Source organism: Nasonia vitripennis, chromosome 4 (assembly GCF_009193385.2).
Source record: "Nasonia vitripennis strain AsymCx chromosome 4, Nvit_psr_1.1, whole genome shotgun sequence".
Taxonomy (NCBI): domain Eukaryota; kingdom Metazoa; phylum Arthropoda; class Insecta; order Hymenoptera; family Pteromalidae; genus Nasonia; species Nasonia vitripennis.
Window position 1 is genome coordinate 23,551,599 of NC_045760.1, and position 18,439 is coordinate 23,570,037.

The 18,439-nt window shown below is 35.2% G+C and overlaps 3 protein-coding genes across 5 annotated transcripts; 1 reads left to right on the top strand and 2 right to left on the bottom strand.

Annotated features, from left to right (window-relative positions):
- Positions 1-8,865: 8,865 nt before the first annotated feature.
- LOC116417173 lies at positions 8,866-9,867 on the bottom strand. The gene is made up of 2 exons (XM_031928859.2): positions 9,538-9,867; positions 8,866-9,464 (listed from the first exon to the last, which is right to left on the bottom strand). Exons 1-2 carry the CDS (start codon positions 9,742-9,744, stop codon positions 9,240-9,242), a joined length of 432 nt encoding a protein of 143 aa, XP_031784719.1. The 5' UTR covers positions 9,745-9,867; the 3' UTR covers positions 8,866-9,239.
- Positions 9,627-11,276, top strand: LOC103315443 (BRISC and BRCA1-A complex member 1). Of its 2 annotated transcripts, none has more exons than XM_031928858.2 (2): positions 9,627-9,759; positions 9,829-11,276. In XM_031928858.2, the coding sequence occupies exon 2, from the start codon at positions 10,374-10,376 to the stop codon at positions 11,190-11,192; it is 819 nt and encodes a 272-aa protein (XP_031784718.1). In that variant the 5' UTR covers positions 9,627-9,759; positions 9,829-10,373; the 3' UTR covers positions 11,193-11,276. The 2 variants fall into 2 exon arrangements, with proteins under 2 accessions (XP_031784718.1, XP_008202499.1); XM_008204277.4 differs by lacking the exon at positions 9,627-9,759 and having other exon boundaries at positions 9,980-10,185; positions 10,281-11,276.
- On the bottom strand, positions 10,751-14,316 carry robl (roadblock). 2 transcript variants are annotated; one of them, XM_008204276.4, is made up of 4 exons: positions 14,086-14,295; positions 13,988-14,014; positions 13,827-13,905; positions 10,751-11,916 (listed from the first exon to the last, which is right to left on the bottom strand). In XM_008204276.4, exons 2-4 carry the CDS (start codon positions 13,988-13,990, stop codon positions 11,705-11,707), a joined length of 294 nt encoding a protein of 97 aa, XP_008202498.1. In that variant the 5' UTR covers positions 13,991-14,014; positions 14,086-14,295; the 3' UTR covers positions 10,751-11,704. The 2 variants fall into 2 exon arrangements, with proteins under 2 accessions (XP_008202498.1, NP_001177691.1); NM_001190762.1 differs by having other exon boundaries at positions 11,545-11,916; positions 13,988-14,316.
- Positions 14,317-18,439: the final 4,123 nt, after the last annotated feature.

The window sequence follows — 18,439 nt, forward strand, 5'->3', positions numbered from 1 at the left end:
ATATTATATTATACATTATATTAATCATGAACACTTTTTCTCCGGTTCTCCGGTCGTTCAGGGTCACACTATCTATATTTCTTAATTTTATTAGTATTAGAGTGACCTCTTTGTAATCCGCATCTCATTTGAACCTCTTTTACAGTGCGTTTACTTATGTAATTATATTATATATTATATTATATTCATTATATTAAGCATGAACAGTTTTTCTCCGGTTCTCCGGTTCTTTGGTCCTTCAGGGTTACTGCAAAAATGCATTACTTTATTTTGTCTAATCAATCTGCCTGGTAATTAACGCCATTAAAAATGTTCTTTTCTTAAAACATTAATCTTAAATTTATGCTACTGTTAAATTAAATTTAAAAATACAGATTAAAAAAATTTAATTAAATGATTTATTTTACAATTGTTCAAATATATATGTTCCTTGGCAAAATCTTATGACACAAAATTTAGAATATTTTAAAAATATCAACTTTTATATAATTGAAAATTCAAATCCTAAGAAATTTATTTTAAATGCACTTATTTACAATGTACATGTTGAAATATATCTCCATTGAAACACAACCAAACGATTGTTAGCGTGCGAGATGATTATTGCTAGTTTTATATTAATAACAGAAAAACATAAGATCGTATTGGCAGAATATCTGATCAATTAAAATGGACAAGTAAAGTATTCTGTATATTATGTGTATTTCTATTATAATATAAATAATATAATATATTTATAATATAAATACCAGTGGGGCTTCGCCCCCCTGCTCGCTTTGCTCGCTAACCCCCCATCTTAGTTTCTGTGTGATTTTTTGGTAAATATTTAGATGTTATGAACTTTTACTGTTGAACGCGAGTCGCGTGGGCACAGGAGGGTACAGGAGGAAAAGATGCACACTCCGATGTACTGTTACTCTACTCTGAAGACTTTATTTAAACTTAGTAATACTGAAGGAAATCTGAGCGAGTGCTCAGTCTGGCGGCCAGTCCCAGAATGGCGACCGGTTCCGTCCTCCCCGCTCGCCACAGCGTAGCGCCGGGCGGACGACATCTTGAGGCTGACTCCGGCGGTACCCCGCTAGTCGAAGTCAGGCCTCGGCTGCAGCGTCTGCTTACGCTGGCGCCGACGCTGTCCAGCGCGTGGCGCCACAAATATATTAGATCACGAATATGCTTTTTACAAATTATTGTAATGCCATTATTGGTAGTCATGTAACTCCAAATACTTTGAAATAAGATAATAGCAATACTCCAAAACATAGTCAATTTTATAGTCTGCGGCGCCCTCGACTCCCACTCGTGCTCAATCATCATCCTCGCTTGAAAAAGCCAACTTTCGCCCCTAGTTGTGTAATGTACAGTCGCCGGACACAATAACTTTGCATTGTGCGCCATAAATGGCCGCCGATCCTGTTGTTAACTGCGGGGTTCTATCAACAAGGTTAGGTTAGTTGCGCCTAACCTTGTTGGCTTAGCCTCAGTTAACAACAGTACCGGAGGCCATTTGTGGCGCGCAATGCAAAGTTATTATGACCGGCGACTGTACTATTCATACACAGTTATGCAATGATACAAAATAATCACTTTAACTTTTTAAGAAATAACCAAAAACAATTAGCTATAGAATATTATCAAGGTTTATTAGATGCAGTCGTCAATAGCGCTTCAAATATTTCTAATAATTTTGAAAAAAAAGATAAAATTGGAAATATCTATATACTACCATCAATATACATCGGAGGTCCTAGATATATGCAACAATATTATCAGGATGCAATGGCTATAATGAGAAAATGTGGAAGACCAGAATTATTTATAACTGTAACGTGCAATCCAAAATGGAAAAATTGAAATTAATTTTATTTATTTATTTATTATATTAACGGACATAAATGCCCTCACAAAAATATACAAATTCAGGTTCATTTACATGTATAAAAGATAGCAAACCATATTATAACAGAGTTTTCTAACTAAATGCCGACATGAATGATTTGAGGTTAGATTTAAATTCGAATAACTGCTCGATGACAGTGATACGTTGCGGGAGAGAATTCCATGCGCGCTTTAATCTAGGTAAGTTAGAACAGAACCTAAAGTTCGAGTGCGCCAGGTGCTCATGTATAGGTATGTGATTACGCAGATTATAAGATAAGTGTATAACAGAGAAAAGGTCAGAGATCGACGGATAAATTATGAATTTACGCATAATTTTGAACGTGAGCAGACCGTCATGGTAACGCTGAAATTTTGAGAAAATTTCCAAAAAGAACAACTCCAAATGATATACCGAATATCACTGTTAGACTATTTCACACAAAATTACAATTAATTATGAATGATATAACGGAAAAAAAATTGTTGGTAAAGTATTAGTTTATATTTATACAATTGAATTTTAAAAAAGAGGTTTACCACATGCACATATTTTAATAACATTACATCCTGACAACAAATTAATATCTTCAGAAAAAATTGATAAACTAATATACGCTGAAAAATTTCAAATAATGAAAAACTTAAGAAATTAATTATTAATCATATGCTTCATGGACCTTACGATGGAACAAGTCCGTGCCTTAAGAATCCCAAGCATGAATGCAATAAACGATTTCCAAAACCTTTAGCTAATGTAAAAATAATAAAACAAGATGGTTATCCTTAATATAAAAGAACAGACAGTAGTTCTGAAAATCATATTTATAGAACTAAAAATAAGAAAGAAATTCCAGTTAATAATTCAATGGTTGTACCATATAATAAATTTTTGTTAATGAAATACAAATGCCACATAAATGTTGAATTTTGTGCATCTATTCAGAGTACAAAATATATCTATAAGTATTTTCACAAAGGTAGTGATAGAGCATTTGTGAAAATTCAGAAATGTCAAAATGATGATTGTTATCAAGAAAAACTTGACAAAATTACAATTTATGTTGATGGTAGATATAGTCCAATAGAAGCAGTTTGGCGATTTCAAAAATTTCTGATTCGTATTAGAAGTCATAAAGTTGAAAATATGCCTGTATATGAAAATCACAAAAATTATAAGATATTTGAAATGAGTAAAATTAAAAGCGCAATAAACAGTAGGCAAACACTATTAACAGCTTGGTTTGAATTAAATAAAATTGATGATATTGCAAAATCTTTAAAGTACGTAAATATTTCAGAACTTATATATTTAATAAGACAAACAAAATATAGCAAAAGAGAAAAAATGTAAAGAAAAATATTACAATTGGCAGATTAAATGATAATTCTCAAATTATGGATATTTTCAAAGAAGCATGCACTGTTATGTTACCAATTCAGTTAAGACAGTTTTTTGCGTGCTTTTTACTTTCAGAAAATATTCAAGGTGGTGATATATGGAATAAATACAAAAATAGTTTTACAGAAGATTTTACTGAAAATGAGCTAAAAGTAAATTTTGAGTAAGTTAATCATACCAATAATTTGGTGGAGGGGGGCTTTTGAGATTATCTTTATATATATATATATATATATATATATATTGTGACGAGACACGAGTCTCGCACATATAAATATACATGAGGACGGCCGTGAAACATGCGCAACGCGCGAATACACACGACGCGAAATGGGCGCGCGCGCGCAACATTCACAAGGCGAGTCCGCACGAAGCGAAGCGAGCGCGCGCGCGCAACAACCGCAAGGCGAGTCCGCACGAGCGTGAAAGCCGTCAAACAGCTCAGCAACGGCGCGAGCGGCGTACACGCTCAGACGTATCCACACCGCGCGCCTTTATAAGGCGGACAGCGCAACACGGTAGACAGTTCTACTCGAGCTCCACTCCAGGTAGCATCGTGCGCACACGTTACTACAGGGAACAGCGAGAGATAGATCTGCACCGGCGAAGTCGTCTCGTGAGCACACGTGACGACTTGGTAGACGAAACCGAAACCCGTATCTCCGAACCCCGAAACTCCGAATTGCCGTCGTGAGCACACGAGGCAACCCGGAACACCCGAGCGACATCGAGCCTCGTCTACGTGAGCACAGGTGACGATACCCGGTGCCAGCGTAAAAATCCTAACCAACAAAGCCAGCCTTACGCCGACATCTCACGACTCGCTTTACCTCTGTGCGCACACAGGATAAAGAGAGGAACGAGACGAGCGACGAAGATTTGTGGAGCCGTGCGCACACGACTTCATAAATCCGAGGGATACCCTCAAAATCCCGTTATACTATCCTGGCCGCTACTGTGCGCACACAGGGCGGTCGAGATTGTTGTTACATAAGTCACCCTGATCGGTGTAGCCGTGCGCACACGACTCCACCGTACCGAATGAAATCCTAACCTTCAAACCCATCACCGATCCTCCATACCGTCACCGTACCGAAACACCGTAGCCGTAACCACCGACGCATTGTTGTAGCGAAGTCGCGTAGATATTTTCGTAAATTGTTAACAGCGCTAGTTTAAACAATTCCATTTGTAAAGGCGAAATATTCTTAACCAAGCGCATAATTAATTTCTGTTTCAGACGGGATTTAACAACTGATTTCCAATTACTATTATCTACTTAAGGAAATATAGTTTGTTAACATTAAAAAACATAAGAACAGACTCTTTTATTGCCCCTTTCCCCAATCCAGATCCTGGAACCGACTGACTGTCCAAATCCTGGGGAAAGTTGAACCGTTACAATATACAGGGTGAGTCATTTTAATCTTTAATCTCAATTATCTCGTTGGCTAAGCATGCCAGCGAAAAAAGTTTCGGGTAAAAGTTTTAGGATTTTTCCCTGGCTATCTGATGATGACCTTGACAATGTCATTGAGCATGACCTTCAAGGTCATTTGAAGGTCAAGTCGATTTTTTCAAATAGAAACCCCTACTTTTGGCACCAGAAATGGAAAGAGCGGGAAATTTTACGTTCGAACATGTGATTTTGGAAACAAATCATCTTTTGTGCGGAAATTACCTTTGACATCAGCCGAACCCAGGATGCACCATCGAGGAGGTTGTCAAAAGGATTTAGCATCCTATTTTTTGTTTTATTTTTTTTTGTATTTTTTTGTATTTGTTTTTTTTTTTGTTTTTTCCCTTTTTGTTATTTTTTTTTATTTATTTTTTTGGTATTTTATGGAATGTTAACTGGAGTTAACCATTGATTAATTATTCGAAATTACCGCCGTTTTGTTGGATGCAAAGATCAAGTCGATCTCTGAATTGTCTTATGGTTCTAAGTAGAACATCTCGAGGGATTGCTGCACAAGCTGTACGAATGCGTTCGATCATATTATCTCGCGTTGTTGGCCGTTGAGCATAAACAACATTCTTAAGATATCCCCATAAGTAAAAATCGGGAGGGGTTAAATCAGGTGAACGAGGGGGCCAGGCAACTGGGCCACCTCGCCCAATCCACCTGCCATTGTAGCGGGTGTTTAAATAATCACGAACAATGCGTGCATAATGTGGTGGTGCTCCATCTAATTGGATCCACATTCTTAGCCTTGTGGCTAGGTCTACATTTTCTAGTAATTCAGGTAAAATGTCTCGAAGTAAACTCAAAAAGTTTACCCCATTCACGTTCTCTTCAAAGAAATAAGGACCAATCAAATAGTCATTGATGATTCCACACCAGACCATAACACTCCAGCGGTGTTGATTGTCTATGGGCCTGAATCAATGAGGATTTTCATCTGACCAATAATGGCAATTATGTCTATTCAATTCTCCAGTGTTTCTGAATGTTGATTCATTTGAAAAAAGAACGTGCCTGAAAAAGTCTTGATCTTGTTGAATCATTCGTATTGCCCATCGACAAAAACGTACTCGCAAAATCATATCATTTGGAGTTAACTGTTGTGTTAATGTTATGTGATAAGGATGATATCTTCTCGCTCTCAATATTCGGGATGCTGTTGATTGAGGTATACCTATTTCTCTTTCTATTTGTCGAGTACTAATGTGAGGATCAAGATGAATAATCGCTAGAATGGTAATAACACGAGGATCGTTTTCGTCGTATTCATGATGACGGCGTTGACGAACAAAAGCTCCATTTCGAGCTCTCTGAGTTAAGGTTTGAATAGTAACATTACTTGGGTGTCTCCTATTGGGATAGCGTTCAGCATAAAGTCTGGCAGCTGATGCATAATTATTTCGACTTTCTCCCAAAATCATGATCATATCAACGATTTCGTTGGGACCATAATCAGCCATGATCAAAATCAAAATAATTTGTTACAGACCAGTAAACAGGGAAACAGATTTTTTTCAATAATAATTATCGATTTACAAGAAGTAAAAAACACGATTAAGCTTTTCTGCACTAATTTGCTATCTACATAACTGTTAAGAGTTATAATATATATATATATATATATATATATATATATATATATATATATGTGTGTGTGTGTGTGTGTGTGTGTTAAATATTTTCAATTTAGGAATAGTATCAATATGGCGAGCAAAAGAAAAACTTCAGAAAGAAGAAAAAAAAGGAAAAATAATTGCATTTTCAACTTCAGAATTTTTGAAAAATAAAGTACAAATAGGAGAAAAATCAGCGTAATTATATATCGATATTTATTATTGTATATAAATCAATAATTATTTAAAATTTAAATTTAATTTAATGTTTTTTTAGTTCAGTAGTCAGATACACAGATAAAATCATTGGTGAAAAAACTTTTATTAATGGGAAAAAAAATGAAAAGTTCAAAATTTGTAAGTTTATTTTAAATAACAATGATGGTAGACGTATTCAATGTAACATGTTTTATGAAATGATTTCCAAGTTTGTTCCAGAAGTAAAAAATAATGAAGTAAAGTAAATTCTATGTACTTTATATTATATCTTTCTTATTTTTTTCGTTAAAATAGTATTCTTATGCACTCGGGTTCGAGTCCGAGTCTCAGCAAATCTTTTTTTTTCTACTTGCTGATAAAATATACAGTATACAATAATAAGGCAATATGCCATTCTGCTTCTGCAATTATGTTTCAATTTAGCTAAGTATACGGTGGGCCTGCAATAAATATAGGTATAATTTACTTCTTAATCGTTTATGAAAGAAAAGTATACAATGAAACTTCTTGAATTTTAGGAATACAAATTAATAATTTTTTTTTTAATGTCAATGTAATTAATAAAACGTTATCGTACTAATAAGATAATTTAAATTTATTTAAAATTGTATTTTTTCTTTACGTAAAAAACTATAAATAATGGTAGTTATATATTGCAGGTCCCCTCTGTACCGTATACTTACCTAAATTGAAATATAATTGCAGAAGGAGAATGGCATATTGCGTTATTATTGTATACTATATATTTTATCAACAAGTAGAAAAACAAATTTTGCTGAGACTTGGACTCGAACCCGAGTGCATAAGAATACCAAGCAACAACGTAGACCGTGCCACCACGATCATCGTTGGCATATAAAAACTGAAAGTAGCGTATGTTTATCGGGAGGCTGAGGTGGCTTATTAGTTTAATTTAGCTTTGTTTAAGCTTAAGCTTAACTTGTTTGTGTCGGTTTAACTGTGACGTCCTGCGACGTATTGCATTTAAGCAATATCAGCGGTGTCGTTACGAAGCCGAAAAACTGACGACTCAGATTAATAAGTAGATCAGCGAGGGTAATGAGTATCCCCCGAATACGTCGAGCGAACAGTTGTAATTTTACACTCGATCTGGACTCTTGTACGACGCTCCTATCCGTCGCCAAGAGTTAACCAGGTTTAAGTCGCGATTCCGATACTTATAAAATTTTATCTTCAATAAATCGTGAACGTCAATTAATTACAAGTATTTTCATTTAAATAAATCCATCCTGTATAAGCCTGACTACAGTACAGCAGCAGAGTTTCCAGCCCAAGCAGTTAAACACAAGTAAGTAAAATTCAGTAAATATTTATAGATCGGAGTAGTGACTTAACATAACCATAATCCCTCTAAAAAATTATAGTTTTCAATCATGAGTTTTCAAAAGTTTTAGATTCTAATTTTTGTATACTTATGTTGTTGTTTAAACATTGTTTTTAGTCCAATAATATGCCCGATTAGTTATTTGGCGTTGGTTGAAACTACCGCGAGGTGTAGATGCGCAAATTCGACAGTCGCCGTTTGTCACTTTTCCTCCGCCGCGTCAGGCGCGGTGGACCTAAGAATATATAGCGCCTCTCCCTTCTCCTCCACTGCCGCTGGATGCGTATACTTCCCCTACGCTCCTTTTCTAGATGCGTATAGTTCGATCGCAGGCCGCAAGTGGCGTCATGATCGAATTCGCCACGCATTTTTAACACGGCATCGGCAATCTCTCCTCTAATCTCTGCCCGGGGCCGTATCCTCTAGCTTATATGTGGAATATAACTTTGTAGTTATGGAAGACATGACTTGTCGGTGTGGATCTTTGTCGATCACATGTTTTGTGGTGGACGATAGACGGAACGCGACCCGTGACAGTCATGACTGTCACATCGCGCGCTAATTATGAAAATGGACTCGACTACAGGCGGGAAAGAAAGAATAATTGAATTATTTTATTTCCTTTTAATAAAATTGACGATGAAACGTTTTAAAAATGTAATTATGAATAGTTATGTTATTAAATAAAAAGAAATATGGATACCTTAGCTCATAATAGTATTTGTAAATTTATTGTATTCACAGCCGCAATGAAAAAAGTTTATTATAAAGTTTAAGAGCTTTAACAACTTTATACATTATTATTAAATTACATTAATATTGATATATTTATTTTGATTTTACTGTCATCAAGGATAGTACTTGTTTTTACCTCCGTAGATGCGTAATATGCTATTATAGAAATTTAAATAAAAAAGGTTTTCATAATAAATAATAACACGTGTTTCATGATATTTTATACAAAAATTATCATTTATTTTTAATTCAAATTATAAAGGAATCAAACTTTTGTAAATAACAATATAAATTGTTGAGCAATTCGCTTTAAACTTATTTCCTATACTTTGTCAAGTCTATATAATAAATATATCAATATTAATGTAATTTAATAATAATGTATAAGGTTGTTAAAGCTCTTAAACTTTATAATAAACTTTTTTCATTGCGGCTGGGAATACAATAAATTTACAAATACTATTATGAGCTAAGGTATCCATATTTCTTTTTATTTAATAACATAACTATTCATAATTAGAATAATTGAATTATTTTATTTCCTTTTAATAAAATTGACGATGAAACGTTTTAAAAATGTAATTATGAAATGTAAATTCTTTTCCGCCTGTAGTCGAGTCCATTTTCATAATTGGCGTGCGATGTGACAGTCATGACTGTCACGGGTCGCGTTCCGTCTGGGTGTGTTCCAGAGGGAACGCCAGCAGCGGTACAGCAGTCCGGTCCGCGTTCGAAATTCCGCTGCTGTACTGTTACTGTGAAATCGTTCCGCGTCAGCTGTTTGCATGGTATCTTTTTTTCATGGTGCTGTAAAAGTTATTACCAAATTAGTATGGCAAATTATACAGAGAAAATTACTTTTTATGACCCTGAAACGCACGAAAACATTATTCTTCGTGTAATGAAAATTTTCTTTAAAATCATTATTATTGTATCTTGCAATTACAGTTTCTATGTAATTATTGATTCGAGGAATTCTTCGACGTTCACGACGCGGAATGAAAAACATGATCGCGTCATTTTCATCATCACTGTTTTCACTACTAGAAGACGATAAAAAGTTATCTAGCAAGATTAGATCTTCCATTTCGTGATTAAAATTGTACAACTCTTTCAATGTATTACATACTATAATAACTGAACTTATAATAAGAACTTTGTAATGTTCAAGAGGTTACAACTGCAAACAGTATAAACAGAATCAGCTGACGCGGAACGATTTCACAGTAACAGCACAGCACCGGAATTTCGAACGCGGACCGGACTGCTGTACCGCTGCTGGCGTTCCCTCTGGAACACACCCTTCTATCGTCCACCACAAAACATGTGATCGACAAAGATCCACACCGACAAGTCATGTCTTCCATAACCACAAAGTTATATTCCACATATAAGCTAGAGGATACGGCCCCTGTTAAATACACAGCATATTCATATATCGCTTGAAGTCGATGACTTATTAAGATATTGTGTACTGAGCGATAGATTACATTATTTAGAGTATTTTGATTTATATTTAGTTCTAATGGTTAATGTTATTTTTGTCACTAATATAGTACAATGACAAAAGTTTTAAAATAAAAATATGTGTAATATATTTTTTTTACTGATTTATGTTTACAGTTGATCACTTAAGCAAGATTAATAAGATATAAAAAAAATAGAACTATTTAAAAGTTACAAATAGTAATTGGTCATTTATTAAAAATTGATAAGATGAATTTTGACAATAAGAACAATCATATATTTACTGGAGCATCAAGTTCTGGTTTAAAATTGCAATTAATGGAACAAAAATCATACAAAAAAAAAATTAGCCTTAATGTTCCTGAAAAAATTGTTTTTGTAATTGATACAGTAAGAGAATTTTCAAGCCCCGAATTCAAATTGAGCACAGGTCAAAAATATAAGATTCTTTACATTTTAAAAAGAGCTGTAGAAATTTTTTTGCATAATAAATTAATGCTGAACCAAAAACATGAATTTGCATTGGTCTATATAGATTCAAATAAAGCCGAATGGCTTTGTGGTTTTACAGGCAATCTTAAACTTTTGTTAAATAAATTAGAATCCATTGAAGAATGTATACCAGATAATAATAAAAGCTATTTTGATTTACAACAAATTTTCAATTTAATTTATCAGAAAGTGATCCATGAAAAATCTGTTTTAGAAGATAATGTTGTACGAATAATTTTATTGTATTGTAGATCTAATATTATTCCCAGATTTAATACAACCAATGTAATTATGCAAGAAATAATTAGTAATCCGAATTTCTTTTTGGACATATTATATGTTCATGAAATACCAAGTTTAGATAATAAGTGTGAAGAAATTTATTCTGAGTTAAATAAATTGGATATAAAAAGTGTTTCTTATATTATGGAATTATCAAGAAATGTCGCTAAGTTGCACAATTATATGGCGAGATTACTTGCACATCCAGCTCAACGTGTTAGTCAAAACCATATTGAATATTCAATCCATCCTACAATCTTAAGCATAATTGATGAATATAAATTGCATACCTAATGCATGAAATTGTTTAAAAAAAAATTGTTTATTGTATTTTTTTAATGGTAGAATGCTAATAAATATTGAATCGATATTAATGTATCTAATAACATTCCCTTTATATAAATATATTTATCTTTGATATTACATTTTTGAAATGTATTCATCTTTTATAAAAATAATAATTATAATAAGAACAATAATTAATTAAAATGCTTTTAGAATTAAAATATTTTTAGTGGATAATAAGGAACATGCAATATTTTATGTATGTTCATTATCAAGACTAAATTTATTTTTGGTCATATGTAAGATTTAAGTATTTATTTAAAAAATGTATTTGTATTTTAGTTTACAATAAAAATATCAATTTGGTTTATTACATTTTCTGTTAATTAATATTTATTTCATATTACATACACAAAAGATAATAATAATATTTTATAAAATTCTTTTTTTTCTTTTATTTTTTACAAATTATTTTTATTTTTTTCATATATTAATCATTTATAAAATACTTTTAACTATATTTACTCCACTGGATTTTGTACAACAATTAGGATGAATTCTTTATCAGGAGCAACCATAATTTCATGCTTCTTGCTACGAATACGAAGGAATGTTAAGTCATTTGTTGGATCTAAATCTCGGATGACAGACCTTGCCTTGTCTGACAACTGACTTATAAGGCCAGCATACTGAACAGTTGTTGTATTATCCATGGTTGATTTAATTGGAATACCTATAAAAATGGCATTATAATTTAGTATATATACAATGCAATGTAATGATATAATAAATACATAAAAAATATTATAATACAATGTTTTTCAATTTATTTTGTCATTGAACCATTAATAATTTATATTACATAACTGCAGGTTAACTATATTGTCATTGTTTTTTCTTAAAAACAGAAGCAATAGTAGTAATACAATCTCAATTGGTAGAGTCTATAGGAACCAGCACCATCAACACTCAACGGTAAACACTGGTCAATCAATAGTACAAAGATTGACAGCTTCTTATACCATCAATGGTAATCAATAAAAGCTCTTAAGGTTGGTGGATGATAAATAATAAACAAAACAATTTGGAAGATTTCAGTACCAATGTTTGTATTAAAATATAAAATTGCTTATATTACCAAGTTGCTTAACCTGATAACCCACTTAAAGATGAGTGAGTCAACCCATTGTCAATGGTACTTGTACCTAGAAACTGTGTATTATTTTCAGATTTTATTTTCAAAAAGAGAGGAATCATCATTCTATTCGTTCTCTGATTTGATTGGCCAATAAGATTACGAGATAGATGGCGGGACGCGTATGATAGTTTGTTTCTAACCTATAAAAATGTTTAATATAAAGCACAGCGCGCATTGATCTTGTTAGTATAATAAAATTAGGGCTGGTTTGCAAGTTTTTAAAGATCTGATATGCCTTGTACCATCGAAGAGCATCTGCCTTTGGGGAAAATATTGACATAATTTAGTGATGCATTTAAATTATGTATTTTTTCATGTAATTGTTAGATTTGATTTGTGATGTTAGTTTCTTATATACTAATTTCCAATGTTTTATCCCATAATTTTATGACTTATTAAAAGTATTAAAATTCTTTTACTCTTGAATACTTCAATTTTTTAAGTAACTGGCCTTATGAGTTCTACCTTGCAGATCGTAGCCATTGTAAAGTCACTTAGTACAGAAAATTGGGAGTAATGTCTAAGAAAATTAATTAAATAACTTTTAACACTTTCACTAAAACAAAGAAAATAACAAAATAACGTTTGTAAGGTATTATCCCCTGTTTTATGCACTACTATCCACATGGTAGCACTTATAAGACCAATTATTTTAAATAATCAGCAAACAACATGAACTACTACTTGACTAATTGTTCACATTGTCTCCAAGATCTCCTTAAGTTTAATATTCTTCTGATAATGGACTGCTGGCCTATTTTTGAGCAAATATAAAGCATAACTTGGTATATATATTTACTTTTTGCAAAATATTTGTAGCTTTTCTTTCACCGCTTCTGTAAAATGTAATTGTCTGCTTAAGCGTATTCAAAGAAAGACACCAAACAAACTATACATAAATATACATACCCTACACAAATGTATTTTCCAACACAAAAAAATTCTACACACATATTTTCTACACGGATATTCTCTACACTTATTTTTTATTATTTTACTAAGCTGTGATAATCTACACAAGTGTATAACTTATTGTTGTAAACATTAGCTGACATTAGGTTATGTGATTGTGCAGAGTTTTGCAGTGTAGTAAAATGAGTGTAGAATTTTTCTGTGTAGGAAAACATGTTCTTGTAGAGTTTTTATGTGTACAGTTTGTTCGGTATCGTTTGAAAAACCACTAGTTTTAAATAGATTAGAATAAAAAAAAATTGCTGTATAGGCACTACCATCCAGCTGATAGCATAAAGGAATGGTTCTATAGAGGCGATAAAGAAAAGTCTGTAGAAAAAATCTGGGGACAATATGCAGACAATATAAATGCCTGGCTGCAGGTTTCAGTGCAAATTTTTGTCGTTAGGATTTCAAAACTGAATGGTTAAAAAATTCTTTGAAAACGTTTAAAAATGTTTTAATAATAAAACTGTAAAAAAATATTAGGTTACCTTCTGTATTAACAACAATAGTTCCTACAACACCTTTATGAGATTGAATACGTTTCATTGTTTCCTCAACTTCTTGTGCCTAAAAAAGTTTATAAATTAAATAAAATAGATAAGATTAAAAAATTAAATCCTTTATTAATAACAATAGATTAGTTATTTACCATTTTAAAAAGATAATTTAATACAAGCTAATTTAACAGGAAAGCATAAAATTAATTTTAGTGAAAGAGAAACATTTACATTATTTTTCTCATTTTACTTATACTAAAAGATGAATTATATCAATAGTCTGCCAAACACAGAAATCTAAATATTAACTATTGTCAAGCGATTTATTGATCAAACATCAAATATCAATCATAATGCCCATTAAACTACTAAACAGTAATTCAGTTGACTTCACGGAGTAAGCAAAGAAGAGAGAGAAAGATCGATTAACAAGTTTGGTGACCAATCGTAATGTGAAGTCATGCAAACTCTAAGCGATGTCTTTGGTAGCACAATTTTACTAGTTTAGTGACTAAACGTGAGGCTGCGTTTACATTGTAATATCGCGTATTTTCTGCAACTTTAATGCGCGACCTTGCAGGTACCCCACTCTCCGATAGGTGGCGACACGTGGAACTGAGCGAGAGAGCAGCCATGAACAACGTTTGATACCGGATGTGCAGAAACGCACCCGATAACTAACTTCAGACCGCACTGACATTCGGCGTACGAAACTATAGCATATAAACATTCGCCGTTGCGCGTGATACGGAATTGTTCGGAAAAATTGTATCGACTATTAATTGATATAATTTACAAAGTACAGGAATAAGAATTATAACAATATAAAAGGAATTTCCTAAAATGAACTTTCCAATGAAAATAGACAACATAACCTCTTCTACACTTTTATCTAAAACTAAAGCTCCTAAACCCACCTACCCTGCCCAGAGTGAGTTTCATAAAAAGATATGTCGGCACATCGTAGGAAGGCGAGCGACTGCGTGCAACAAAACTAAAACCAAAGCTCCCAAACCCACCTGCCCTGCCAGCAGCGAGTTTTATAATAAAACACGTTGGCACATCGAAGGAAGGCAAGCGACTGTGAGCTACAAATCTTACACCAAATAAAGCTCCCGCGGCAAGAAACAAATCTAAAACCAAGTGCTAAATCTCGCCTATCCCTACTCGCGGTGAGTTGAATAATGAAATATGTCGGCACATCGGAGGAAGGCAAGCAAATCTATAACCGAAATGCTTAAATTTACCTACACCACGTACGAGTTTTAAAAAAATACGTCGGCACATCGGAGAGTGGCCAGCGACTGCGAGTGAAAATTTTAAAACGAAAGTTAAAAAATCCATCTACTCCACGCGCCGAGATTCTTTATTGTAGTCTTGTTCTAAAAAATATGACGTTCCGTTTCTTGCTGTTGCTTGCCATCCTCCGATGTGTCATCGTATTTTTGTTTAAGATATAGAGGAGAGAGGGATTAACGTGGGGCAATATATAACACATCTGTAAGTTTTTAGTGAAGCGCACCTATGCTCTGCCGGTAACATATATGTCATATCTCACCAAAACCAACATTTGGACCGTCGAACTTTTCTGTAAGCGACGATTATGCGCTTAGAGCCAGTGAATCAAAAATTTTCGAACACTTTCTGTAACTTTTATACGTCAGGAAAAGTGTGACCATGCCAGTGTGTCTATAGGATTGCCTCACCCCTAGGGCAATTTTATAAATTTGATGCTTTGTTAAAGCTGTACACGGATTTTTATAGTGTCCGTTTAGGGAACTAAAAATTTGTGTATAACTACTTTAAACCAAGTTTTTAAAACGAAATTATTTTATTTTTTATTTTCATGTAACAGTTTTAAACTATAAAGCGACAAAAAAAAAGCGTACAAGTTAGCCCCCCTTTCCCCTACTGCTTTATAAAGAATCTCGGCACATGTAGAAATTGGTTTTATCGTATTAAACTGAACGCGAGTAGGGTAGGCGGGTTTTAGCACTTGGTTTTAGATTTGTTTTTTGCCATGGGAGCTTTAATTATTGTAAGATTTGTAGCTCGCAGTCGCTCGCATTTCTTCGTTGTGCCAACGTGTTTTATTATTAAACTCGCTGCCAGCAGGATAGGTGGGTTTGGGAGCTTTGATTTAAGATTCGTTGCACGCAGTCGCTCGCCTTCCTTCGATGTGCCAACGTGTTTTATTATAAAACTCGCTACTGGCAGGGTGGGTTTGGGAGCTTTGGTTTTAGTTTTGTTGTATGCAGTCGCTTGCCTTCCTCCGATGTGCCAACTTATTTTTGCAAAAGAATCCTCTTATTAAAACACGATTAAAACATTCTGATAATAAAACATAAATAAAATTCAAGAGAAAATTGATCCAAAGTGTGAAAAGTTGAAAATTTCTTTTATCGATGAACAGAAAGTTGAAACGCGTATTAACTATTTCTAGTCACAAGATAAAATTTATTGTGATATACAATACTTTCTAGCTATAAATAATAACTAAATAAATGCATATATCACTTCTTTATTTTACCTTTCATCATCCTTTTGTATCTTATGATTTTTAAATATGTTTCTTCGAGTTATGTTGCAAGATACATGAATATGAAATTTATTTTTGATTTAATTTGTAACTTGATTTTTTCGTGCAACCCAGTTACTATGCAATTCCTCGCCCGGGGCTTAGAAAATAACTTGGTGGCGCCAGACGCTCTTCGCGAGCGTCAGAGTCTCGCGACTCTTTATTTCCTGGTGCGAGGTTTTGCAGAGTGTTTTGCTCGTCTAGCTGCAGCCCCGAGATTGGTAAAGAGAGAGGGTGGTTAGGGAGAATCAAAACACGTGGGTAATCAGGCAGAACTTTATATTTGAGTTAAACTTGTACAATTCTGAACCCAGATCCGCACAAATTATTAAGATAGCCCGTAAACATAGACAACCATAACAAACAGATATCCGTACATGAAAGATACCCCGCGTGACTTGCACGCGCCTCGACGCTCGAGGAAAAAAGTTAACAAAGTTAACACACTCGATAAAACGCTTCGTTACACACTCACTCTCACATTTTTGTCAAACGCGAATTCCGCAAACGCCAGAACGACCTATTCTAAGATTGGCCGACCACCTTGTGCCTCGTGCGTCCAGGTGCCGGCGCCAAATATTATTCGACGGTTTCACTAAATCCTTATTTCTACGTTTCACACTAAATTCTTGTTTCTACGATTTATTGTCACACGATAAGATAACCCGTGTTTCGCACTACAAACGAGATAGCCCTTTCTTCAGGACGGGAATACAAGATAAAGAGAAAGACAGTGATCCGAAGGTAACCAGTACACATGCAAGATAGCCCTAACCGTTCGCGAGACCAAAACGTGAAGCTGCTGTTCACCCGCGAGACGTATTCGACCAAAGAAAAAGAAACGACTCATTGACCTTACAAAGAAATCCTCCAGAGCGAGGTTGGGCCGAAGATTATTACCGGGGCGAAGCTCGGATACCGGGAGCACGTCTGTTAAGGAGCAGTCAGGGCAGCCACCACTCTGCTCTCCCTAACCGCCATGTCACGGGAGCGCTGATTGGTCAGTGCGTCGCGGCCCGACGTTCCGCTCGCTCGCAACACTATCGGTTCGCGCACCGTTGGCGCGTCGCGCGGTCGCATATGCGCACTGATATCCCCGCGGACACACTGTCGGAGAAGATAGCCGCGAAATTCGAATTCTCGTAGCACACAGACAGCCTTTCACCCGCAAACAACCAAGATTGCTCTTAGCCGTGGAACCTGTAGCGACTCCCAATGTCCCGTCGTCAGGGCCCTTGAGTCGGGTGGCATCTGTTACTACGAACGCGAGACGCTGTAGTTTTTGCTCCTGACTTTCGTGCGGGCGAGCTGCTTTTACGATGGTCCTGCTGCATCAGACTCTCACGTAAGCAGACCCCACGAAGGGTTCTACCACCTGCATCAGCTGTTTTACGGTGCGTGGGGCTGACTTGAACGCCCTGTCGAGGTAAATGGTTGCTGCTACTGCGCCAACGTTGCTCGTCGTCTCCCCGCGTTTCTTACTTGCAAGTCGGTGACGTGCGTTGTCCTATTTGTCCGTCGCAGCCACTGCTCCTCTCTCGCCATTTACTCGAAAAAATAAACGGCGCAATTAATCACATGCACTCTCTCTCTCTCTCATTCATACAGCCTTGAGACGGTCTACCCCGATTGCGTCGAACGCCGTTGTTGCACGGCAAAATTTCCTTTGCGGGACAGGCATGTTCGCGCGATAATTCGGGAAAATGATTCGACAGATGATCAGTTCTCGCAGCTCAACGTGCGGGAGAGTCGAGTGCGAGAGATCGCCCATGACGCGAGACACGCGCCGTTGCCGGAGTCAGGAGAATCGAGCGACTGCGGCGTTTCGAGGGCTTCAACACAGTAGATTAAGAGTAGAGGGATGGAGAGAGGAATTTGGGCAACACGGTGCGTCTGGTGATGATCAGTACGCTCGTGCCGGCGACCATGGCTACGTCAGTGCGTGTTTAAGGGAGAGAGAGAGAGAGAGAGAGAGAGAGAGAGAGAGAGAGAGAGAGAGAGAGAGAGAGAGAGAGAGAGAGAGAGA